This window comes from Epinephelus fuscoguttatus, linkage group LG18 (genome assembly GCF_011397635.1).
Source record: "Epinephelus fuscoguttatus linkage group LG18, E.fuscoguttatus.final_Chr_v1".
Taxonomy (NCBI): domain Eukaryota; kingdom Metazoa; phylum Chordata; class Actinopteri; order Perciformes; family Serranidae; genus Epinephelus; species Epinephelus fuscoguttatus.
The window spans coordinates 19,566,277-19,591,217 of NC_064769.1; the positions used below are offsets into that span (position 1 = coordinate 19,566,277).

At 39.9% G+C, this 24,941-nt stretch overlaps 4 protein-coding genes across 5 annotated transcripts; 3 read left to right on the forward strand and 1 right to left on the reverse strand.

Moving 5' to 3' along the window:
- The first annotated feature begins 620 nt into the window (after positions 1 to 620).
- rnf185 (ring finger protein 185) lies at positions 621 to 5,009 on the forward strand. Its single transcript, XM_049603927.1, has 6 exons — positions 621 to 1,264; positions 2,043 to 2,061; positions 2,176 to 2,288; positions 2,395 to 2,449; positions 2,819 to 2,936; positions 3,024 to 5,009. Exons 1-6 carry the CDS (start codon positions 1,083 to 1,085, stop codon positions 3,119 to 3,121), a joined length of 585 nt encoding a protein of 194 aa, XP_049459884.1. The 5' UTR covers positions 621 to 1,082; the 3' UTR covers positions 3,122 to 5,009.
- Positions 4,756 to 19,695, reverse strand: LOC125905736 (uncharacterized). 2 transcript variants are annotated; one of them, XM_049603922.1, is made up of 2 exons: positions 19,567 to 19,695; positions 4,756 to 5,997 (listed from the first exon to the last, which is right to left on the reverse strand). In XM_049603922.1, the coding sequence occupies exon 2, from the start codon at positions 5,966 to 5,968 to the stop codon at positions 5,288 to 5,290; it is 681 nt and encodes a 226-aa protein (XP_049459879.1). In that variant the 5' UTR covers positions 5,969 to 5,997; positions 19,567 to 19,695; the 3' UTR covers positions 4,756 to 5,287. The 2 variants fall into 2 exon arrangements, with proteins under 2 accessions (XP_049459879.1, XP_049459878.1); XM_049603921.1 differs by lacking the exon at positions 19,567 to 19,695 and adding an exon at positions 8,698 to 8,892.
- Positions 15,383 to 16,650, forward strand: LOC125905742 (homeobox protein goosecoid-2). Its single transcript, XM_049603929.1, has 3 exons — positions 15,383 to 15,620; positions 15,686 to 15,936; positions 16,263 to 16,650. Exons 1-3 carry the CDS (start codon positions 15,383 to 15,385, stop codon positions 16,338 to 16,340), a joined length of 567 nt encoding a protein of 188 aa, XP_049459886.1. The 3' UTR covers positions 16,341 to 16,650.
- On the forward strand, positions 18,268 to 23,653 carry ess2 (ess-2 splicing factor homolog). Its single transcript, XM_049603910.1, has 10 exons — positions 18,268 to 18,655; positions 19,582 to 19,750; positions 19,876 to 19,959; positions 20,149 to 20,318; positions 20,494 to 20,611; positions 20,741 to 20,874; positions 21,001 to 21,103; positions 21,234 to 21,343; positions 21,444 to 21,559; positions 22,502 to 23,653. The coding sequence occupies exons 1-10, from the start codon at positions 18,509 to 18,511 to the stop codon at positions 22,779 to 22,781; spliced, it is 1,431 nt and encodes a 476-aa protein (XP_049459867.1). The 5' UTR covers positions 18,268 to 18,508; the 3' UTR covers positions 22,782 to 23,653.
- Positions 23,654 to 24,941: the final 1,288 nt, after the last annotated feature.

A 24,941-nucleotide genomic window follows, 5' to 3' on the forward strand; every position in this document is an offset into this window, starting at 1 on the left:
GTTAGCTAGCTAAATCTGGGTCACTCACAGAACTAAGACTAACTTAGCTCATCATTTTCAGAATCAGAATCTGCTTTATTGGCCAATATATGTGCACTTACAAGGAATTTGTACAATACAAAATAGACATATAGAGACATACAACTAAAAACAAGGACAACAAATATGAGCAAGGTCAACTTTCAACACTTGACTAATGGAAAAATTTGAATACTGTACACACACACACACACACACACACACACACACACACACACACACACATATATATACATACATATAGGCATAGACAACAACAGTGAAGTCTGTAAACAGTTGGACAATAGTGCAAAGTTGCAGAGTGCAATATAATAATATTGTATATATAACAACTCTAAGTTCCTCCTAATATACACTATAGATGTATATATTCAGTTTAACATAAATTATAATAGTAATAGATAATAAATAAATAATAATAATATATGATTATTATCATAATTACTATATTATTATTATTATTATTATTAGTATACATAATACTGGTGCCTGATTGGTGGAGCCTCTTGTCGTAGGCACCTGATAGGCCTGACTGAGGGCAGCAAAATCCCAGTGAACATAGTGGCCACGCCCCCTGCCTCCTCCTCAGGATCTACTACCGGTTAACGTCAACATTGGTGCTGCGGATGCGTGATGTAACAAACAGTGGGGATATTTCTTAACTTATCGCAACAAGTTTTGCTTTTTAGTTAAAAAATCACGTTCTGAACGACAGTTTGGATTAACGCTGTCGTATTTGTTGTTCGTCGCTTTGTATTCAGTTAAACCGTCACACGGTTGAACTGTCAGTCTTCTTCGTGTGCTAACGTTAGCAACTCCGTAACCGTTTCTACATGGGAGCTAGCTAGCTAGCAGCCGCTGGACTTTCTTCGATATCACTCCTTTTTTACGAGTTATTTTTTTGAAACTTCCTGTAGCGTCTTCTCCTCTTTGTTAGCCCCACATCCCCACCCACTGGGCCTCCCTATGTACTTACTTTGAGGCGCTGGCTGCCAGCGGAGTCCCCCCACCTGAACCCTCTCGTTGAGTGGATCTATCTTTAAATGGCCACCGCCGCCCCCCCTCCAGCCGCTGGCCCTGCTGCTGCGGCCACTGAAAACACAAGTCCCGGAGCCAGCAGCTCGACTGCGGCCGACAGTGGCAACCAGGACAGCACTTTTGAGTGTAATATATGTCTGGACACGGCTAAGGATGCAGTCATCAGCCTGTGTGGACACCTCTTCTGGTAAGAACTACTGTCTGTGACTCCTGTGTACAGTTATGAGTTATTACCAACCTCAGTCAGGGTATTAGGGGCAGATCCAGATCAGTCCAGCTAATCGTACTTCTCATATTACTGAACAAGAGATGAGCTGGGCATACACTGGACTGTTGGCAAACATACTACTGGCCAATATTAGTCTTGAACAACCATCATCAGTCATGTTGCTGATGTAATTTGTGGAATTTCCCTGTAATCTAACAGTAATAGTCATAATGTAAACCACCAGGCTTTCTATGATAATACTTAAATTTGGGGATGACTTAATATTGCTGGTGTAATGTTTACAAAGTGTAACCCTACTTCTATAAAAGTATAATCTGTAAATGCAAGCCTAGAGCTGCTAGTGTGCACAACATATTAAATGTGCAAGCAAACGTATTTTGATTTCATCATCTTGGTCAGTCCCATAAAAGCTTTCCAGCATTGGTAGCCAAGTCCACCCCTTCACATGCAACTCTTGCCAACGTGTGTCCAGTCAGCACAGGTCAGGGCTTCAGCATCTGGTCTGATATCAGTGGTCACAGTGCCAATTTAGTCATTATCAAGAAGAAGTTAAATCCCAAAACAGGAAGCCATTTTTCTTTATAAAAGCTTTAACTAATTAATCATTTTCATTTGTGAACACAGTATGTTCATGTCACACATAAGTAAATGTATATTTTGCACAGTCAGGTGGTTTTAGTATGCATATAATGTTTTACTAATCATACCTCCTCTCTGTGCACCTGTTCTATTTCAGTTGGCCTTGCTTGCATCAGGTAAGCTGAACCTGTTTTCTCCTTCTTTGCTATATTCAAATGACAATGCAGGAAGAGGTAGTATATAACTAAGGCAGACAGTTAGAGCTTTAGTATCTCTTTGTCTGTCCACAGTGGTTGGAGACCAGACCCAACAGACAAGTGTGTCCAGTGTGTAAAGCAGGCATCAGCCGAGACAAAGTAATCCCCTTGTATGGACGGGGAAGCACAGGTCAACAAGACCCCAGGTGGGTCAGGCTGACTCTAAACGTCATGTATTGCGTAACCACAATACACACAATGTAAAACTTAAAAATGAGGATGGCTTTTACACCATGTGGTTTTGTTTTATAGAGAAAGAACGCCTCCTCGACCACAGGGGCAAAGGCCTGAGCCAGAAAACCGTGGTGTAAGTATTTTGTACAAGTACACTTGCATTGTAAAAGCATATGATTTCAGGACTTGTTGTATGTAATTTTCCAGTGTCAGCTGTTGAGTAACATTATGCATTCATGATGAAACCATTACCGAGGATGATGTAGGTGCTATAGTGCAAACCTGTGTTTTATTCATTAACAAAAGAATATTTCCCACTGGGATCTATTAGATGCTAAGCGCAGAGGTATAGAGATGTCTCTTGGGAATGATCACAAATTTCACTCGCTGTTGCGTCACATCTTGCCTGCTCAATGTTAAAGTGTACCTCAGATGAATGTATAGCTAGACATTAAGAGAATCCACATGTCCTCATGGTAATTGATAAATGCATGTTCCACAGGGCTTCCAAGGGTTTGGCTTTGGAGATGGGGGTTTCCAAATGTCGTTTGGAATCGGTGCCTTTCCATTTGGTATTTTTGCAACAGCTTTTAACATCAATGATGGCAGACCTCCTCCAGGTATTTATGTTTTACACTATTCACCACGATCACTGTGTCTATTATCAAATACATGTTAAATAACCTGTTAAATGATTTCTCAAACAGCGGCTCCTGGGACACCGCAGCACATGGACGAACAGTTTCTGTCTCGACTCTTCCTGTTTGTTGCTCTGGTGATTATGTTTTGGCTGCTGATTGCATAAATGCACGGAGAGACAACTCGACAGAGATGCGACATAATGGCACGCCATCATGGTTTGCAATAATTTGATTTTGTCACCTTTCTGATGTTTTTTTTTTTCTCATTGACATGAAGCCATGTGAGATTTAAATGAAACAGGTTTTTCCAAAATAAAGATATCTGTGTTATTCCCTGGATAACGACTTTCAAGGTGAAGGTGGTTGCTTAACATTTTAACTGTAAATGGTAATACATCCTGATACTGCTGACAGAGATATGTCCAGCTGTACTGACACAACCACTTACATGACTGCCGGGCAGCTAGCGAGAGTGTGGATGCAACAATAGTCTGCAGGGCCCTTTTAACCTTATGTAAGCGACGTAGAAACAAAAGACGCATGATAGACACAGGTGTAAATGGGAATATGTCTCAGCTGTCCACCTATATTAGGATCACAAAAAGGCATGTTTAAACTATGTGTAAACAGGCTCTGACTGTTGTTTTTAATCAGACACATACATGAGCTCATTCAGGTGAGAGCAAGTCGAAGAGATCGTTCTCTGTGCTCTTTTTTGAATAATGTTTTAGTACTATCACTGTATTTCAAGATATACTCTTCTAAACAAAGTAAGACCATCAGTGCTCTGGTTGGATTTTCTTTTACACTCTTAATACCTTATGTAGTATATGATAATTTCCTCTCAGCCTATATTTGGCCCCTGTGACCCTATTTGAACCCTATAAACCACTGATACTCAACTTACAGCCTGCAGGCCAAATCTGACCCGTGATAGGGTGCCAGATGGCCTCACAACCATTTCCTTATTTACATTGAAAATAAAATGGGTCACACTGGTTTTTTTTTTGTACTTTTATATAGATCATGTGCCAGAGTGCATAATAATAGTAGACAGATCAAAGCTCCAGTAACACTTGTATTCAGAACAACTTTATTGCAAGACCAACACGTACTCTTTCATCGCCATCATGACTCAAGATGAAGGCCACGAACCAGAACATGTTGGTTTTGCAATAAAGTCGTTCTAAATACTAAAAGTGTGTCTGAAGTTTTGATCTCCTTTGGCTTATTTCCCCTCTCCATTCACTTTGGAAGTAGGTGAAGTTGTGCCAGAAACACTCACCCTCAGCCCTGACTGTCCTCAAATCCTAGAGACACCTCTGTGTACACCTGATCTCCTGCGACTGGCCTTCTGTCATTTTGCAAAAGTGGCCCCGGGCAAAGCAAGTTGAGCCTCTCTGCTTTCACCTAAAGCTTTAATAGGAAATTAATTTTGGTCAGTTGGTCCTTCTCTTACTGAGTGGTCATTGCAGGAAAAGCACAGGTGTTACTACTAACATTGATGATGGCTCTGTTCTATTCAAGTGTCCAATAAGCCATGACAGTTTGATCGTTAAATTTACTACTGTGCTTTTCCTACATGTTACAAGTCAAAATGTCTTCCATGGAAAATGACCATCAACAGGTTGCAAAGTATCATACAGTTACACTCTGAATACTAGCATGTGCCTCCTCCATGTTGTCTCCCTGATCTGTCACGTACTAAGTTGTTTTTATCAAGCTGTACCTGATCTTATAAATTACATCTCATCAGAAAAAAATCCGAAAATCACACACATTTTGTGAAATCAAAACGTTAGACATCATCTGTTTATTTAGATGACAATAAAAAAATATGTTAATGCATGTAAGCAGTTGAAAATATTAATTTATGAAACAGTGTTCTTCTCTGAATTGTCTCATCTTTTCTCTGTCACTGTAATTAAATGTACAATACTGTAATTATTACAGAAATGAAGATTGGCTGGTTAAATATGACCCACTTTTCTAATTGTAAATTCCCTCTATTGACAGTAAAACTATGTAAATAAAGCTGTTAATCAGACTTTATCTGTCGTCCTGTTCAATCTGTTCGGGCTTCATTCTCTCGTAAGCCTTTTACTCGTCTAATAAATACGCAAATCAGACACACTAAGCCACAGTGGTTTGGACAAATTCAACAATTTGCTCAATGTTAAGTTTTCCTCCATTGTTAATTATTTCACATTATAAAGGATGTATTTCAGACTCAACCACTTTGTGCCGTATAAAAAGAAAAATATATTTTGGTCGTTTTGTGGAAGAGGTTTTCAGAAAGCAGAGCAAAGTATAAAAATAGTCAGTGCAGCCTAGTCCTGCGTTGCCGGCTCTGGCTGTTTCTCTTGAGACTGTGGCTGTGCAACGTTGAACTCTGCTTCGTACATAATCTGCTGGATCTTTATTTTTGTCTCGCACCTTTTCTGTGGAGCGAGCCGCTTCAGTGCAGGGACGAAGCTCAGGAGAAACAGTTCGTCCTCGTCCCGCGGCCTGTTGGGAAACGAGGTGCCATTGTCTTTGACCAGCCATTTTGTCGGGGATGGTGTACTTTGGGAAGAAGACAGTGAAAGAGACTCTTGCATCAGGCGTCGTTTACGTCCAGTTTTGCTGATGGGTGTGACCTGTGGGCTCGACGGTATCTTAGCCAGAACACCCAGCTGGGCCATCTGTGCGTCTTGAGACACTGAGGGGAGCTGCGTCACAAATGCTACCTGGGGCTTGAGGTCAGGTTGACTTGCAGGGGTTTTCATGACAGACTGTAGTGTCTTTACTGCTTCAGACGATGCGGTCTCTCCCTCTGCGCCGCCAGATTCGTTGTCAGGATTGTCGTGGTCATCCTCGTTGCTGCAGATGTCCGCCACTCCGCTTCTCGATCCAGTGAAGGGTGCGATAAAGTTCATGAGTTGTCTGTACTTCCATCGACTCTGCACGATCTCTCCTTGCTTCTTGCTTTTGATCTCCATCCGGACTTCCTTTAAGTACCTGTCTCTCATGTTCTTCCATTTTCTTTTACACTCCTCAGCTGGAAAAGTAAAATATCAGAGTGTAAAGAGCAAGAAATCTCATAAAAATTCAATGCACAGGAATGAGCAGAAAATAATAATGATAACAAAAAAAGCTGTCAGCAACTTGGACGTCCATAAAAACTGCATGACAAGAAACCTGACCAAATGTTTTCCCCCTAAAGTGACATTCCCATGAACTTTGTGCAAATAAGTAGTCTGCTGCACAGATGTTGGATGACAAATATTTCTTTAAAAAAAAAAACACCCAAATAATAAGTTGTTTTAATTATCATAAAATGATGATAGCCAGTAGATGTGGTCTTCACATCTTTGGTTAAAAAGTGCAGCTGGGTTTCTGTTCTCCAGAAACATAACTCTCAGTGACTCTGGCCCAGACGAGCTATGCATGAGATTGCCAGACACATTACTGCTAAGTGATTGATTAATTCACGGCTGTTGGCGCACAGTCTAAAAAAGGCTCTCTGTGGCACATGGTTGGTCTCCGTCCTAGAATGTAATACAGCCGGACGGACAAAGTAACAGCTGCACAATCTGCTATGTAAAAAAAAGCTTTTGGACTGTGTGAATAAATTTGCTAGTTTTTGTTCCTCTGTGAAGTAAATGTATGACTTTTTAGACCTGAAAGTAGAATAAAAGGTTGCATGCTCTGGCTCAATATAGATTTCTCTGTAATTTAGATGACGTTTCGGTTCTCGGTCTTTCTTCTTGATCAGTAATCATGATTGTTGAGGGATGCATATGGAGCCAGAGTGTGTTTAGAAATGGCCTGTGGAGCAAGACAAAAAGTTCAAGGTGTCAACCTGTACCCCTAATCCAAGGTGGGGCCTCCTTGGATTGGACTTGGCTCTGACCTGTGGAGGCATGGACACAGGATCTCTGGAAGTGTCCTGTTGGCACCAGGTCCATTTAGTCCAGTGGGTTGTGAGGTGGGTAAATGGCACGTGCCACAGATGCTCAGATTTGGATCTGGGGAATCTGGAGGCCAGGTTGACACTTTGAGGTCTTTGTCACATTCCTTAGGCCATTCTTGAGCGATGTTTGCAGTGTGGCATGGTGCATTATCCTGCTGGGGGCCAATGCCACTGCAGTACTGTAACGGTGTTTGAGTGGGTGGAACATGTCAGGTGGTATCCACATGAATGTCAGAACCAAAGGTTATCCAGCAGAACAATGCATTGGAACAAAACAATCAAAGTTATTCACTTCACCTGTCAGTGGTTTTAATGTTTTGCCTCATCAGTGTATATTCCTACCTTCAAGTGTACTTCCAGTCAACAATACCTTACTATAGCCCTTGGTGTGTGTTACTTTTCTATGTTTTTTATCTTTTTTGAGACTGTCAGAAAGGTATTTTATTATGGCTACAACTAATGGTTATTTTCATTATTGACTAAATTCAATTATTTATTAATGGATATATTGTTTGATCTGTAAATTCCCAGAAGGGAGTAAAGAGTGGCTATTACTTTCCTAAAGTTTAAGGTCTTCAAACTGTTTATTTTGATTATCCAAAACCAAAATATATTTAATTTCTTATACAATAAGACACCGAAAGGCATTTTGGCTTGAAAATTACTTGAATTATTCACTTATTAAAACAACAACAGCTGGTTATTTCTTGTTGAGTGATGATCCAAAGCCAAACCATATTCAATTGACTATACAATAAGAAAAAAGGCGTTTTGGTATTGAAAATTACTTAAATTATTTGCGGATTATCACAACAGCTATTATTTCCTGTTGACTGATTAAACAACTAATGGTTTCAGCTTTAGAGTTATTTGGCTTTAAACAAAATCATATAATTGAAATAACACCTCTTGGAAATGTTTATCAAAAACTGAGCATTAAAATCTTCCTACATGTAGACTTTATGGCAGATCTGTTGGGTTGAGATGCCTTAAACTGTGCAGGTGTACCTAATAAAGTGGCAAGGGAGTGTATAATGTATGTACAGTGTATAATGAGGCATTAAAATAAGGCAAAACACTACTTTATCTGAATAAAATTTTCATTTTTAGGCTTTAATTGTGAGTCTTAATAAAGTTTCATAAATACTTTGTACAGATTATTTTTATTTTTATTTCGGTGTTGTTGTGCCACCTCTGGAGGTCACTGAGAGTTCACCCGTGTTCCACGCGGCCCCATCACTGACTATGACTTGTGCACCTGATAACACGTCAGGCTGGGGGCCTCCGTCCGCTGCCTCTCACATGTTTTATCCAACACACCGTGCTGCTGCTGCCGCCGCCGCCGCTTCCACGAGACTTCGAGAAGCTTTCAGTTTCTACGGAGCTCGCGATGTTAACGAGCGAGACGAGAAGCACGCGGCTCGGTGCACTCAGCGACTCCGTGACGCGGAGCCTGTTTCCTCCTCCGCCGTGCCGTGTTGGACATGCGGCTGGCGGCGCTGTGGCAGAGCCGGACCTTGCCGTCCGGTGCAGCGCGGCCTACAGCGTGCGAGCTGCGGCTGCTACCGCTAGCACGGTGCGCGCGGCTGCATCCACACCACGGGGCTGTACTCGCGCGGATAAAAAATAACAAAAAGCTATTTTTCTACAACAGATACGTTAAAGTCATTTATCTGCAAATGCTTTCTGGTTTCTGTGTGTTTAGTCTGTCATGGCGACAGCGGCTAAGGAAATAATAACTGGCAGTAAAGTTGTGATAAACAAAATAAACACTCAGATACTCACACGGGAGACCCAGTACGATACTGATGTTTCTCCATGCGTTTGCCCGACTTTCTGTGCAGCGGTAATTCGGCAAAGTGACATTGTACAGCTCTGGGTAATTAAATACAGCCAATATTAACTTATCGTCCATTTTGCCCTCCATAGTGTTGTGGCTGTGCGCGGACGCGGAAGCGGCAGTCTTCTCCCGCCTTTTCCGCCCAGCTGCTGCCCCAACGCGAGTTATCGCGAGTTGCGGGCTGCCTGCCGCGCTCTGTCGCTCCGCCGTCAACGGAGGGCATTGTAGTCTTTTGTCACAGGGGGGCGCACCACTCTGCACTGGCCTCTGTAGCTGCCTTTTGTCATTAAAGGCTATCCTTATGGGATGGGGGTCATTGCAGCTTTTGGAGGCAGCACCCTGGGGTCCCAACATAAATCTCCTAAAGTCACCACGATTAGCTCTGTAATTAAATAAGCTCTGCTTTTAGTGCACCAGCCCAGAAATGACACAGGCTGCCATAAATAAAATGCTTGTTGTTGTTGAAACCTTTTGATTACTGCCATGGTCATAGTCAAAGTCATAATTAGTGGAAGTCATACTGAGCATAAAGAGGCTCAAACATTAAAAAAAAAAGGGTTTAAAAAATTTAAAAGAAAGATATATTTTTTCAGGTTATTTTTAGATTTTACAATAATTTGTTGTGCACACTGCTTTTACAAAATAAGAATTTGTTTTTACACTGTTTGGATTTTAAAATGTATGTTGTTGTATTTAAAAAAATATATATTATTGAATTTTTAAGATTAAGCATGAACAGTAGCATTTCAACAAAGAACATACGTATAATATCCCCCAACCCTGGTAAGAAAAATAAAATAAAATACACAAGTAATTTCAAGAATAAAATAATAATAATATAAGTACATAAATAAATAAATAAATAAAAGAAAAAATAACAAAATTATAATCACAGCAGTGCATAATTTGCAAAAAAAACAAAAAACAAAACTTAATCACAAGTTTCCAAAAAGTCCATATAAGGGCTCCACAAACCATCTAAAAAATTAGATGGTTATCAAAACAGATTTATGTGCATTTAACAAAGATTTAAACAAAACAAAAAATGGCTCTGCATAACAGAACATAGATACTTAGGGGTAGGGGAGAGTTGTAACAGCATCACTTTCACCAAGAAGAGATGAGTCATGTAATAACCTGCATTTATTGTTTGACCACTTCCTTTCTGACCTTGCATGTCAAATTCGACATTTTTGTATTTAAAAAAAAAAAGAAAGAAAAGAAGTGTGCTGATTTAAAGGCCAAAACACTGATTTAATAGGACGGAAGACATTTTTTTGGACCAAATTTTGATTAGTGGCCTTCTGATACTGTAAATTTAGACTTACTCGTGTACGATTAGGGATTAGTCTCTTGGGTACATGTGTGACATTTCATCTTTGCTCATTTTAAACCACCGTGCTGCCACAGCTTGCGAAACAACGACTCACAGAGGCAGGGATGGTTGTAACACCTCTTCAAGTGTTACAACTAAATATAACTTCTTTACCTTACCTTTTTCCAGCATGGTAGGAGACTTGGTGAGAAAAACTGATGAGTGTGTGCTGGTGCATGTACTAAAATCTGCATCAGATGAGGTGAGGCAGGGAAAGACAGTCAGGTCTGTCCCCAGATGATACTGTCATATGACATTAAGCAGGTACAGCAAGAAAGAGGAAAGTCAGAGAGTCTTCAATGCACAGCCAGATGATGTCTTGACAGGTTCCTATACTGAGGCAGCAGACTTGTATTTTGGACTCACTCCATGAGATACTAAGCATTTGACAGATGCAGTTTATATTTCAGTTTTTTATGTGTATTTCTTTTTTTACAACTGTCTAATGTTTAAGTTGTCACTCTTATTGTTACAGCTTAGCCTGGTTGTGACAAATGAACCATGGATGAATTATTGAATAGGCCTAGTGGGCACAGCCCTAGGGACCCCTCTGGCCTTCACCTGCAAAATGTCATTTAAATTAACATATACTGACCAGGAAGAGACTCAAAATAACTGCAGAAGATGCCCAGGGAGTGCAGAGAGACACAAAATAACTACAAAAAGGACCAAAACAACCAAAAAATACCTCGGAGTGACACAAAATGACCAAAAGAAGACACCACAACAACAAGAGGCTGCGTGTCACGTGCCTATGAAGGAGACATGGTGGGTCCTTTTGCATATCCGTGCCCAGACTGTCATAATCCACCCATGAATAGAACTAATTGTATCTGACATCAATTAATGAACTCTGTGATATAGCCTGAGAAGTTCGAAACATTGCTATTTGTATGAGACAAACAAGGCTACTTTGCATCAAAATTTGAGAAGAACACCAAAATTCAGTGAGTTTTAAGTGCTGAGACAAAACATTTTACAACCATACACTTTGTCCCCTATAAATGCATACCACTCGACTTTCAATTTCAAGAACATAAACATAAAAACATGAGTTCATGGAGGGTGATGCTGAAGCCAGACAAATAAACACCAGATCCCAGAGCTCAGTTTCAGATTCCAGGGGAAAGATATGAGAAAAAAAAGAGTGAAACAAAATATTCATATTTAGTCTCTGCAACCACATGATTGTTTTCCTTGATTCCCCCAAAGTCCCCAGGGTATCACTATCTGACAAGTGTTTTCTGAGCCCTCAACAGTTACTGTGTTTCCCTGCACAAGCAAGTCTGGAGAGAACACAGCAAGGAAGGCTGATCCTCTGCATTTCCTGGTCGCACAGCTGCAATCTGTGATTCCCCAGGAGGTTTTGGGCCCCGGTCCAGCAGTGAACAGAGACAGTGAGTTTTTTCACACGTGAATAGTCCGATGCCATGTGGGGTTCTCTGCTCATTTATCATCAGTCAGTGCGTGGGTGTATTTGCAATCCTGAGTCTTCTGTCTGAATTGTACTGGTTTGATTTGTGGACTTTAATATTCGTGTTTCAGTTGCAACTCTGCCGTAAAAGGGACTGTTCTCTATTTATCGGAGGAGGGAGGTGTGACTCCTTGGTTTTTTTTTGTTTTATCTTGACCCTCCCCGAAGCAACAGTTTTTTGGGGGTTTTTTTGATCCAGCATGAGCAACGTGTGTTATGACTGTTTTCCCAGATAAACTGTACACAACAGTCTCAGCAGTGCCAGGCCAGAATGAAAAAGTATAAGGTTGAAAACGAAATTGTGGAATTGAAAAAAAGCCTTGTTTTTTTCTTTGTTACAGGATCTGGTAAGTGCAAACGGTACAAAATTTTAATGAGACATGTAGAATAAAGTGATTTTGATGAGATGTCACTAATTTAAAGGGAAATTTTGGTTTATATCAACCTGTCTCCTATCGTCCTAAATTTGTTTCAAGTGACTAGTGACATAGAAATAATAGTTAGCATGTTAGCCGTTAGCCTAGATACAGCCGGGGGCGCATAGTAGCGTCAGACCTGTTAAAACGTAAGTGAACGGGCAACCTTCATGTGCAGAGTTAGTCCACTAAACAAGCTTTTTTTCCACAAAGACCGCCTCATATCGTTAGGATAAATGTCAGAGAACATATAGAAAACGACATGTAAATGTGTTGTCTTACCTTACTGGTGTGGTGCTATGTTTGTTTATCCCTCTAGCTCTGCTTTCCAAAGCACGGCCGAAATATCGCGAGAACAAACAGCGATCTCATAGCGTGCCTGAACAAGCAGCAACAGCTGGAAGGCAGAACCGGACAGTAGCCTGAAAAGTTCATTCATTTATTTTATGAAAGATTTATAGAATAATGGCTGACTTTTTGCCAGACTTCAACTTTGTGGAGGTGGAATTTGATTTTGCAGAGTTTGATGGCCGCCCTTATTTATTTGAGCCAGAATACACTGATGAAGAGCTTCGTGAAATTGAAGAACGGAGGAGGAGAGAGAGAGAGGCACAACAGGTAGAGGACGAGAGAGGAGGAATGGCTGCTGGAAGGCTGCGTAGCTCTGGAGATTGGTGGTGTACCTGAGAATGCTGTGCCCCAATGCCCACAGAAGAGGAATGCCTCTGTTGCAAGGAATGGGACCGGCTGCAGCCTTATTTTCAAGGTCTGGATGTGACCGAGGACGAGACACCTCCACCTGGAGTAGTATCCAGCTGGGCTTTATCTAGAGCTGGGGAGATATATTTCGGCTGCACTTTGGAAAGCAGAGCTAGATGGTAAGCAAACATGGCAGCACACCGGTAAGGTAAGACAACACGTTTACATGTCGTTTTCTATATGTTCTCTGACGTTTATCCTAACGATATGAGGCGGTCTTTGTGGAAAAAAAGCTTGTTTAGTGGACTAACTTTGCACTTGAAGGTTGCCCGTTCACTTACGTTTTAACAGGTCTGACGCTACGGCTGTATCTAGGCTAACGACTAACATGCTAACTATTATTTCTATGTCACTAGTCACTTGAAACAAATTTAGGACGATAGGAGACAGGTTGAAATAAACCGAATTTTCCCTTTAAGCTGAAATTTGGTATGTTTCCAACCCGTTGTCATTGTAGCACATCACATATCACCGCTTGGTCAATGCTATTTATATTTACATATTACATGCTAGGTATCCTCCTTTGCTTACTGTTGATGTTGCGGGATGACTTGTCAATTTATGCCTGTTGTCAGATGTCAGTTTTCACAGGAAATGTATAGTTTCTATGCATACAGTTTGGATTAAAGTCTAAGGTTTGTCGGATCTATCCACCGCCCCTTCCACGCATCCTATAGGGACTTTCCAGCTCCTTATATTATGTCATTACCGTCAGTGATTAAAACTACACTACTGCTGCGACAGGTGTCATCCGGCCATATTATTAACTGACACCGCTCATCTGTGTATCATACTGCAACAACAGGTGCCATCCAGCCAACCAGCGGCACATCATAACACTGCAAAAGGTTTCATCCGGCTGCGTTACAAACTGATGTCGGCTGGTGGCGTATCTTACCGCTGCAAAAGATAGCTTTTGGTGTCAGTGTCTCATGCTGAAAACACTGACAAAGCGACAGTATTTCTTGCCTTCAGCATAAGAATGAGCTGATCTGATGGAATTTAAAATAAATACAAAAATACAACCATTTAAAATTGTGTGTCTCTCCCCTAAGCCAAAATAAAAAAATATAAGTCTCTACCCAGTGCTTAAAATATTATTTGACATGCTTCCCCTATTTTGCACCACCCCTTCCCCTCTCATAAATAACCAACAGTCCCTAACCCTAATAATATACAGAAACATGTGCCTTCAAAATGTAGCGCTACATCACGATAAGGCAGAAAAGCAATTCTTTTTTGTTTTTCTTCAGCCTCGCTCTTGTATTTTGTCACTTTATCTGAACTGGTGTGTGGTTGGCTTTTGTTTCTACAGACTGAGAGAGTAAAACAAATGAGCTGCTCAGTGTTATCCATTACATGTCACCTCAGGCTGTGTATTTGTAGGGCAGTAGTGGGGCTCGTAAAGTGTTGAACAGACCCATTTCTGATGCACCATTTGTACCAAATATTGCTCTTACAACAACAAAATGAACCTTTATCATTCTAATCCCCAGTAATGAATTTTGAACTGTTTGAACCAATGCGGATGTGGTACAATTCCTTCTATTGAAAACCACAATAACTGCAAGATAGCGATCTCACATGGTCCGCAAACTATACATCAACAATCTGGACGCTATTAAACCCAAGTGAAAAGGATGGGATGGTGTTTATTGTTATCTGTTTTCAAAAGCCCTTATAAGAGGAGCTTAAGACAGATTGTGGAAATCCATTAATTCTCTAGAAAAAAAAAGGTTTATTGCCTTGTATGAAATCACAGGATTTGTTGGGGGGGTTGAATTTAACCTGTAATAGCTTTACCTCAGCTTGTGCACATTGTCAGAGAAGTGACTGCAGCACACAGATAAGACACATGATGCATGACTGTGAATGCAAACCACATGGAGGGACGCCTTTTATGAATTACATTTGTTTTTATCCGCACTGAGTAATATGAACAAATCAATTAGTCACCACACACGTCACTAGCGAGATGAGTCACTCATTCAGCTGCCTAATTACTGTGTGTAGTTAATATGCATCGTTGTTGCCTCAACTTGTGTCATTTACTGAACATATTACTAATTTGCACAAGATCATTTGTTGATAAAGCTACATAGGAAAGTGACATTATGAAATAAATATAAGAGCTAATCCTCAAATTCAGCATAACACAAGTCTCCGGCCACACCAAAAAAAAAAAAAAACGTTCATCTTTAAATCCAGGTTTCTAATACCAAGCAATCCCCTTTTCTCTAAAACCTCAACAATAAGGATCTTAGGAGCTCTCCACTTCTCATTTTATGCAGTGAAATCTGATTTCTTTTGGAGAAAGGAATGAGGCAAGATTAACTGAATCTGCCGTCCTCCCTAACCTCTTCACAAAACTGCCCAGATTAGCTAGGAATTAAGTTTCAACCGTTTTATGTGTCTGGTCTACAGGGGGGATTATAGTTTTACTATTTTTTTATTTTTTTGCCTCCCAATTTCACTATAAGGGCCTGATACACTGGTGTAGAGAGAGGAGAAGCAGAAGAGCAGCTGAGCCTGAACTGTCGAAAAGTGTTGTGTGTCAGTGCCCCTGTGATCATTGCTGCTTGTGTTTTACTGGAGTTTCCTTGGAGATGGATGGACTGATGAGGATGGAGAGACAGAAGTTTCCTTTCACTATTGAAAACATACTGAGCAAATATCCTAACAGTAATGGAGACAGACGGCCGCGTGGAGCAAGTGGTGCTGGACTAAAAGAGAAGGCAGTGAGTCCTGCTGGAGGCCAGACAGAGGCTGTTCATCACGCCTGCCTGTGCTGCTGCTACTGCTCCCACTGTGGAGACATATATCAGCCTGATTTCATTCATGAAGGTAAGACTAAACCCCTACTGGCATGTTTAAGATGGTTTCTTCTTTGCTCCTGAACTTAAAATCAGATCTCCTCCCTGCAGCCTGTCAGTACGGATGGCCCCCGGCTATGCTCACAGACCCATGCAGGCTGGGAGACGCTCACAGGGAGGAGCAGTCACCCGGTCAGGTGCAGAGGCGAACCAGACGTCACCGCACTATTTTCACAGAGGAGCAGCTGGATGCACTGGAGGAGCTGTTCCTGCAGAACCAGTATCCAGATGTGACCACAAGGGAGAAACTAGCACAGCGTACTCACTTAAGGGAAGAAAGAGTCGAGGTAAGACTGTCAACATTCAGTCTTTCAACAGATAACAGTCCTGTTTTCATGGAGATGCAGGGGTAGAGGAGTTTTAGACTGCTCCACCTGAGTGCTGTATAGTGCCAACTATGGCAGATGGACAAAGATGAAGGCAACTTTAAATATTTCATTTGAGCTGGATTTCACCTAATCTCTGTGTCATATTTGACCTATATGCCTGTGTAGATAATTAGGTCTAATGTTGTTCTACTTGTTTATTTCCATATAAATGTGCCAGACAATGTAAGTAAAGTATGTCATGAAACAAGAGCATCACAACTAACATGACCTTTTTCTGCTGATAGGTTTGGTTTAAAAACCGAAGAGCAAAATGGAGGCGTCAGAAAAGACTTTCATTTGGGGTGGGAAACACAGAAAACTGAATTTTGGACTGTATATATGGACGACTACACTGAAAAAGAAGACAGCTGTGAATGTGTGTGAGCTTGAGTTACATCAATAAAAGGATTTTTTTAAAATGCCAATGTTATTAAATGTAATAGTCAGACATTTTTGTCAGTCAAATCATGTTACGGTAGACAGTTTTGTAGCCTATTTGTGAATGTGATTGTTTGAGTGCATGATTAAGGACTTGCAGTATATGCTAATACTAATCCTGAATATCAAATTTTGAATCTGTGACTGGATTGTTTGCACTGCTGTGATAAAAAGTGTCCTTGAGAACAAATAAAGTTCTTTTGAGAGAGATGGAGGGACTTCATTTTTTAAAACAAACCATAACACATTCAATTTGAAGCATCTTACCAATTTAAAAGCTGAAATGCAATGAACACATCTAAGTAGAATTTAATGTTTTCACTGTATTTAAACATCTGCAGTGACTACAAAACTCCATGCAGCTTAGGTGAAAATTGTCCAGGCCTGTCAGCAACTTTCCATCTCCATATCAGTTGGTCAAATTAAACCAGTGATTGTTAATCTGGAGGGGTCAGGAGATTATTGGGTCATAATAATGGGGATCACCAGATAATTTCTGTGGTACAATATAATATATTGAAATTATAGGCCTATATAAACAGTTGAAACTATATATATATATATATATATATATATATATATATATACACAGTACAGGCCAAAAGTTTGGACACACCTTCTCATTCAATGCGTTTTCTTTATTTTCATGACTATTTACATTGTAGATTCTCACTGAAGGCATCAAAACTATGAATGAACACATGTGGAGTTATGTACTTAACAAAAAAAGGTGAAATAACTGAAAACATGTTTTATATTCTAGTTTCTTCAAAATAGCCACCCTTTGCTCTGATTACTGCTTTGCACACTCTTGGCATTCTCTCCATGAGCTTCAAGAGGTAGTCACCTGAAATGGTTTCCAACAGTCTTGAAGGAGTTCCCAGAGGTGTTTAGCACTTGTTGTCGGACTGACTGACCTCCATTTCTTAAAGTAATGATGGCTGCTCGTTTTTCTTTAGTTAGCTGATTGGTTCTTGCCATAATATGAATTTTAACAGTTGTCCATTAGGGCTGTCGGCTGTGTATTAACCTGACTTCTGCACAACACAACTGATGGTCCCAACCCCATTGATAAAGCAAGAAATTCCACTAATTAACCCTGATAAGGCACACCTGTGAAGTGGAAAACCATTTCAGGTGACTACCTCTTGAAGCTCATGGAGAGAATGCCAAGAGTGTGCAAAGCAGTAATCAGAGCAAAGGGTGGCTATTTTGAAGAAACTAGAATATAAAACATGTTTTCAGTTATTTCACCTTTTTTTGTTAAGTACATAACTCCACATGTGTTCATTCATAGTTTTGATGCCTTCAGTGAGAATCTACAATGTAAATAGTCATGAAAATAAAGAAAAAGCATTGAATGAGAAGGTGTGTCCAAACTTTTGGCCTGTACTGTATATATATAGCTATTTGTTTTGTATGTGGGCAGATAACAGGGATCAGAGTTATGGGTATTGCTTGGTAAATACATAATCTTTTATTACTTAAACGATATTATTATAATTGTTAAAATTAAATTTAAATTTATGTTTATCAAAATGTTATCACAGAATCCTTTACAAAAGGTAATATCAGTACTATATTCTCAAGTAGGTAGATCTGAACGAAAACACGGAAACACTTTCTACAAAAATATTATTATTACGCTGATATTTTTATGTATAGCTTAATGTATATTGCTATCATGTTTATGATAATGATTCACACATTTTAATGATTGTACTGGAAATTTTATTTTTTTATATTGGAAATTTATGGAGAGGCTGTAAACTTCCGGTGACGTAACGATTACGATGTTACGTACGACGTTGTTTATACGTTGGTTCTGAAGTTAGTCGACGGTAACTGTTTAGCTAGGATAGCCATGCCCACTGTTTACAGTTAGTTACGTTTACGTGGTCTTGAGTATCTAGTTAACGTCATTTACTACATACTTTAAATACGTAAACGAGGTTTCTTAAGTACAACAGCCGGCTTCCGTTTCGATTTAGTCAGCGTTTGTCTAAGAAGGATCGCCGTTAGCCGTTAGCTTAGGAGGCTAACAGGGTCTACAATGGAGGGCAGCGCCAGCGTGAGGAAAGCGCTGTCCGGGACCCTCGTACCCGCGGCGGTCACAACAGTGGCTCTGCTTCAACAACCCGAGGACAAGGAGAAGGGGAAGCTGAAGAGAAAGGTCCTCGATGAAGAGGAGTACATTGAGGTAACTAGCTAAATGACAGCCCGTTATGGTTTAGGAGACTGAGGCTAAAGGTAGTCATCAGACCTCATGATAGCAGTGCTGTGTTAGCTCTGTTAATGCTATCTTAAAAAACAGGTTAACATTGTAATCGTTACGTGTAACCAACACATATAACTTTTGGTCTTTGTCTGGGATTAGCGTAACATAGTTTGATTAAAATTGTCATAAAAGTGGCGTTTCATCTCAGAGGTAACGTTACCCCACCCCCTTTTTACTGTAGGGAAAACATAACATGGGATCCATGTCAGCGTATGAGTCATATCGTGGTATGAGAACAGACTACATATGGTCGAGGATGTTGGCAAATTAAAATGGCAGATTATGATTTGATATTATGTGTCACATTAAAAATGTCCTTTATCCTGCTTTTTTTTTTTTTTACAGGATACCATCCTGTAGAGCTGACACTGTTATTTAATCAATCAATAAATAAATTGACGTAAAAGTAGTAGACTGTGAAGGCAAAGTCCTGCTAATAGCTTTCCAGATGATATGATTTGTAGCTTATCCCTGTTTTATTGATTGTAGATAGGGTGTATTTAGTTTTTGATCTGTCAAGCAGAGAAAACAAGCAATTCAGAATAATTTTCTTGGTGCCCTGTGAAACTGTGATTGGCACTTTCCTCTATTTTCTGACATTTCAAAGACCAACGGATCAACCGTTTCATCCCAAGAATAATTTGGACATGAATTGATAACCATACAGCTTTGTTTTGGGTACTAGCAAGCCAACATCATATATCTAAATTGGATGACAGTGAGACTTGACTGAGGAAATTCATTGAATACAATTCTACAGTGGGTCTTTGTTGTTGTATAGTTACAAAGAAAAATGTCATTATCATCCATTTTACAAAGTCAAATGTTCCTACCTCTACTCCCAACAGAGTTTGGAGAAGATCATCCAGCGGGACTTCTTCCCAGATGTGACCAAACTGCAGGCGCAGAAGGACTATCTTGAAGCAGAGGAAAGTGGTGACCTAGAGAGAATGAGAGAGATATCCATAAGATATGGATCATCTGTGACTAAATCTACACCACGGTCTTCTGCACCTTGTGAGTAGTAGTATGAGGAGGGAAACTGAACACTGTTTCATGTAGCTGTATCTTGCTTACAGAATGAAATATTCAGCCTGTATGAACTTTACCTTTTTTTTCTCTTCATTCTTTTTGTATGTAAGATGTGACACCAGCGAGCTTTGAGACGCCAGTGGGCCATTCAGGATCTCCCTCCTCCACTCACGGCAGTAAAGGTTTAGATGGGGGTAAGTATCTAATTTATTTAAATGTAGATGAAGAATGTTCTGAGCTTATACAGTATGTGTGTCTATGTGAACTCACAGATCTCAAACCCCTTTGTTGTAACTAACCTAAATTGTGTTTGGCATTAATAGAAGAACTTAGAAATGCTTGACATTGATTTAACTCCATTTCTATTGATGTTGTTTTTATAGAAAGCAAGGATGATGACAAAGAAGAGAAAGAGCTGCCCTCTCTGGACCGCTTCCTTGCTAAAAATACCAGTGAGGATAATGCATCATTTGAGCAGATAATGGATCTGGCAGAAGACAAGGAGAAGCTGAGGCATGCCTGGTTATACGAGGCTGAGACTGAGTACAAAGAGGTATGTATATGTAGAGTTAAAAGCATATATAAATTTCAAAGCAATTAATGAAATGTTTGGATTACAGTTGTACTGATCATAGAGTCACAAAATTTGATTTTGAGTCAATTGAATGATGATAGTTGCATGATTTAATGACCACATTAAAAAACGTTTCATGTCTGGTATTTTCCAGCGTCATGAAAAAAACCTTGCCTTACCACCAGCAGAGAAAGCAGCGCTTGAATGTACAAAAGCCGGACTTGAGACATGGGAGTACAAAGCGAAGAATGCCTTGATGTATTATCCAGAGGGTAAGATGGCCAAACTTGGATTGAATCTTTTTTCTTTGACATAAATCCTTATTGAAGGCATGCCATTGATCAAATTCGGCTGCGAGAGAAAATATGGCATTTATGTTTTTTTGTTTTTTTTTTATTCAGGTGTTAAAGACGATGATGCTCTGTTTAAGAAGCCACGGGAAGTAGTTCACAAGAACACACGGTTTGCTGGAGACCCATTCAGCAAAGCTCTCAACAAAAGCCAGATTCAGCAGGCTGCAGCCCTCAATGCACAGGTACATTTTTGGCCTTTATGTGCCCCATAGTTGTGAATTTATTTTCTCTGCGTGGCCCTCTATTTTTCAGATGAATAAAAGAGTGAACTCGAGTACTTTAGTTGATGTATTATGTTTTATATCTAGTTCAAACAGGGTAAAGTTGGCCCTGATGGGAAAGAGCTCATCCCACATGAATCCCCAACAGTGAATGGATATGGTTTTGAAAGTATGCCATCCCCTGCACCTGGTAAGTGGGTCTTAAATCCTCAGCATAGCAACAGTCCTGAGACAGATCAAACTAAATGTTCCTTTAAATGGCTCATTGAACAACTCTACCTACAGTTGGAGATTTCTGAAAGCACTTTCTGTTCCCTCAGGCGTGGCTGAGTCGCCTCTCATGACCTGGGGTGAGATTGAGAGCACTCCATTTCGTCTGGATGGATCAGACACTCCTTACGTTGAGAGGAATCATGGTCCATCATTTAAGGTAGTGAACCTTCAGTGGTAGCTATAATGTTTTGATAATGATTGATTCTTTTTTCTTAAGTTGTAAAATGATGACATTGAATATATCTTGTTTCTAAAAGATTCCAGAGCCAGGAAGACGAGAGAGACTTGGTTTAAAGATGGCCAATGAAGCTGCCGCTAAAAACCGTGCGAAGAAACAGGAGGCATTACGAAAAGTCACAGAGAACCTTGCAAGGTAAAGATGTTTGACCTTTGAAACTTTCCTGACTTTGAACTAGCTCCACATCATCTGAGTCAAACACTGTTTATTTGCACTCACTGCGATGCAACAGAGCTGGTTGAAAATGGGCAACAACCTCTTAATGAATCTGTCAGATCCTACCTTTAAAAGAGAAAGTTAAGTTTAAGGGCACCTACTATGCTTGTCCTTATTTTCTGTCACGGATAGATAAACAGTTACAATGTCAAAGTTTCAAATAATAAAGAACAAGTATGTAAAAGTAATCCCTGTGAGCAAAAACCTTAGGCTTCAGAACGTTGTGAATCCCGTTTCCAGCTGTACTACTTTTGCGACAAGCTGATGTCAGCTCATGGTGGAGTTCTTTATGTGGTTATCTGCTCAAGGCACACTACTGCGAGTGTTTACATTACATACAGTGCTACATGGAGCTACGTGCTAACATTAAGGAAACGTGATGTTGGTTGTCATTGATGTTAATTTTGCCCTGACAACGGATCGTATTCCTGCTGGAACATGTTTTGTTGTGAATATTTTGGTTTGGAAGCTTTTATTGGTGATTTTTCATGGAAAAAAATGACACTAAACTCAGTTAGGGTCATTCTCCAGTTGCAGCAATGGTGCAGAGACTCCTAAGCATGCTGACCAGTAAGAGTAGATAGGGCCTTCTCGGGAGAGGTGCTTAAAGAGACAGGTGCTAAAATGAATATTACAGACAGAATACAGGTGTTGGAGCACAGACAGTATGAGGAGATAAAGTATTTTTGAACATTAAAGCATGTAAACATGTTCCCAGTTGAAACCCAGAATACATGTATGAGCCTGAAAATGAGCATAACAGGTCACCTTTAAATAATTTTAGGCTGCTGGTTTTCGTTCTTAGTGTAGTTGTGAAGGAATCATGTGAACTAACCAACCAAATCAACCTTTGTGTTACAGTCTTACGCCTAAAGGTCTGAGCCCAGCCCTCACCCCCGCCCTGCAGAGGCTCGTAAATCGGACATCTAGCAAATACACGGACAAAGCACTACGAGCGAGTTACACCCCATCGCCCTCGCACAGAGTCACTGGATGCAAGAGTCCCTTCGGTGGCCCGTCCACTCCCTCAGGAACGCCAACACCAAACAAAGCCAAGACGCCGAGCTCTCAGGACCTTACGTCACTCACAGACAATCTGCTGCAACTTCCCAAGAGACGGAAAGCCTCAGACTTTTTCTAAGTAAGAGGAGCTCTTCTCTGCTGGCCGGGATTGTACAAAACAGACATATAATACTGTGGAGAACTCGATTATAAACTGTCCAGACCTGGTTATTGTCAAATGAAAGAGCACATCTTTCAGCTGGAGGACTGGATAAAGTCATGCACAGAGGACTGAGGAGTTTTTAGGGATGTATTTGTTACATTTTTGAGCAGGTGGGTTAAAGTAGATCCCTGTGAAATGTCCAAATTCTATTTAATTACTTGTTTATCTTATTTTCTTTTATTCCAGATGCAAGGTTTCGTAGACTTTTGTACAACTGTTTCCACTCTTACAAACATTTGTCATCCCCCACAGCCACCACAGCAGCACGTGCTTAAATGTTACTAATATAATTCAGTCGCTGTTTCTGAGAATTGCACATACAAATGAGATTTCAGCTCTCAGCTCTCCATTCATGCTACCATGACATTTCAGTATTTGTCTGCATCATAGAAATTACTCAAACTTATGAATAAGTGTTAAAAATGGAAAAGAAAACACAGTTTCAGTGAGACAGCTCAGTGAAGGCCGGGTAAATGATGAATCTTTCTCTTTGCCCTATATTGGAAAAACTTTACAGGCAGAGCTGGGCTCAGCATCATAAATCTTTACAACCTTTTTCTGAAAATCTATAATAAAACTGAACATTTTGGACAATCAAACGCCTGCAAAAGAATGTTATACCATGTATCACCAGATGACATACTCGTCAATAGTTCTGTTCTACCTCCTGCTGCTGGTGGAGCAGGACTGTGAATAATGACTTTATACCTCCCTTTTTCAAGCAAGTGTCAAAAATACAGGCTTAGTCATATTGTTCTGATTTGAAAATACAGCCAGAAACACACAAACGTGCTCTCAGTCTGTTTTTTAAGCATTAGAGGTTACAGGGTCCCCTCAGGCCAGATTTATTATCAGATGACATTCTGTTGTGTAGGGAAGTCAACACACACACACACACACACACACACACTGCAGCTTGATTTACGACTTCACCTCTTCAGGGGAGTCATGGGTCATAGGTCAGTGTTTTCATAACCAGGGATGTTATCCAGGAGCGGGTCAAACATTCCTTTGACTCAGTTGTGGACATCACACTTAACTCACACAAGCCTGTGTTTTTAAAACAGCAAATGTTTGATAAGGATTGTGATTTCTTGTAAGAACATATGTCCACCTTGATTTGGGTGCTGTCACAAAAGCAGTGATGGGCATATGAATATTGTTTTAAGACAGATTCGCATTTTGTTAAATCTGTCTTAAAACAATATTCCCATCAGGGCCTGCACAGTTAATTGAAATATTATCAAATTACAACGTGGCCAATTGCGGGAGTTGCAATTTTTTGATCCATTATAGATGAAACATTGTAGTGTTACAGAGATACTCCGGCCTAAAAATCATATTCCAGATGTGAGGGAGCATGCGTGTTTGGCACAGACCCCAGCAAACATCACATCATCATTGCTTTTATATACTTTTTAGTAAATACAAAATGCAAAAAATACCATTCCCAATTAAATTTCAACTTATTGCAATTGCAGTAAGAATAAATAATCACTATATATATATATATATATATATATATATATATATATATATATATATATATATATATATAGTGATTATTTATATATATATATATATATATATATATATATATATTTTTTTTTTTTTTTTTTTTTGCATGTTGTGCAGCCCTGTTTCACATGTCCATGTGTACATGACCTTTGATGGTATGCTCATGGTTCCAAACACATGATAAGATAAACCTTTATTGATCCCCAGATGGGAAGTTTGATTAAAGTAGCACATAGACAACAATAGTACAGATAAAAGTAAAAACATAAAAAATGAGAGATATACAAAAAAAATTAAGGTAGAATGAGAAAAACTATACAAGAAAATTTGGTGAAAAAAATTGTAAGCTAAAGTGTCAGTGGTGATTTATAGCAGCAGAGTCAGCGAGCATACCATATAATGTGGGCAGTGTTATGTACATAAAGCCTGAAAATGGCTGTTAAAGGAACAGTGTGTAAGATTTAGAGGGTTTTTCTAGCATCTAGCGGTGAGGATTGTCGATTGCAACCAGCTTTATCTTCTCCAGGTTAAAATTCCTTCAGTGTTTATTGTTGAGGA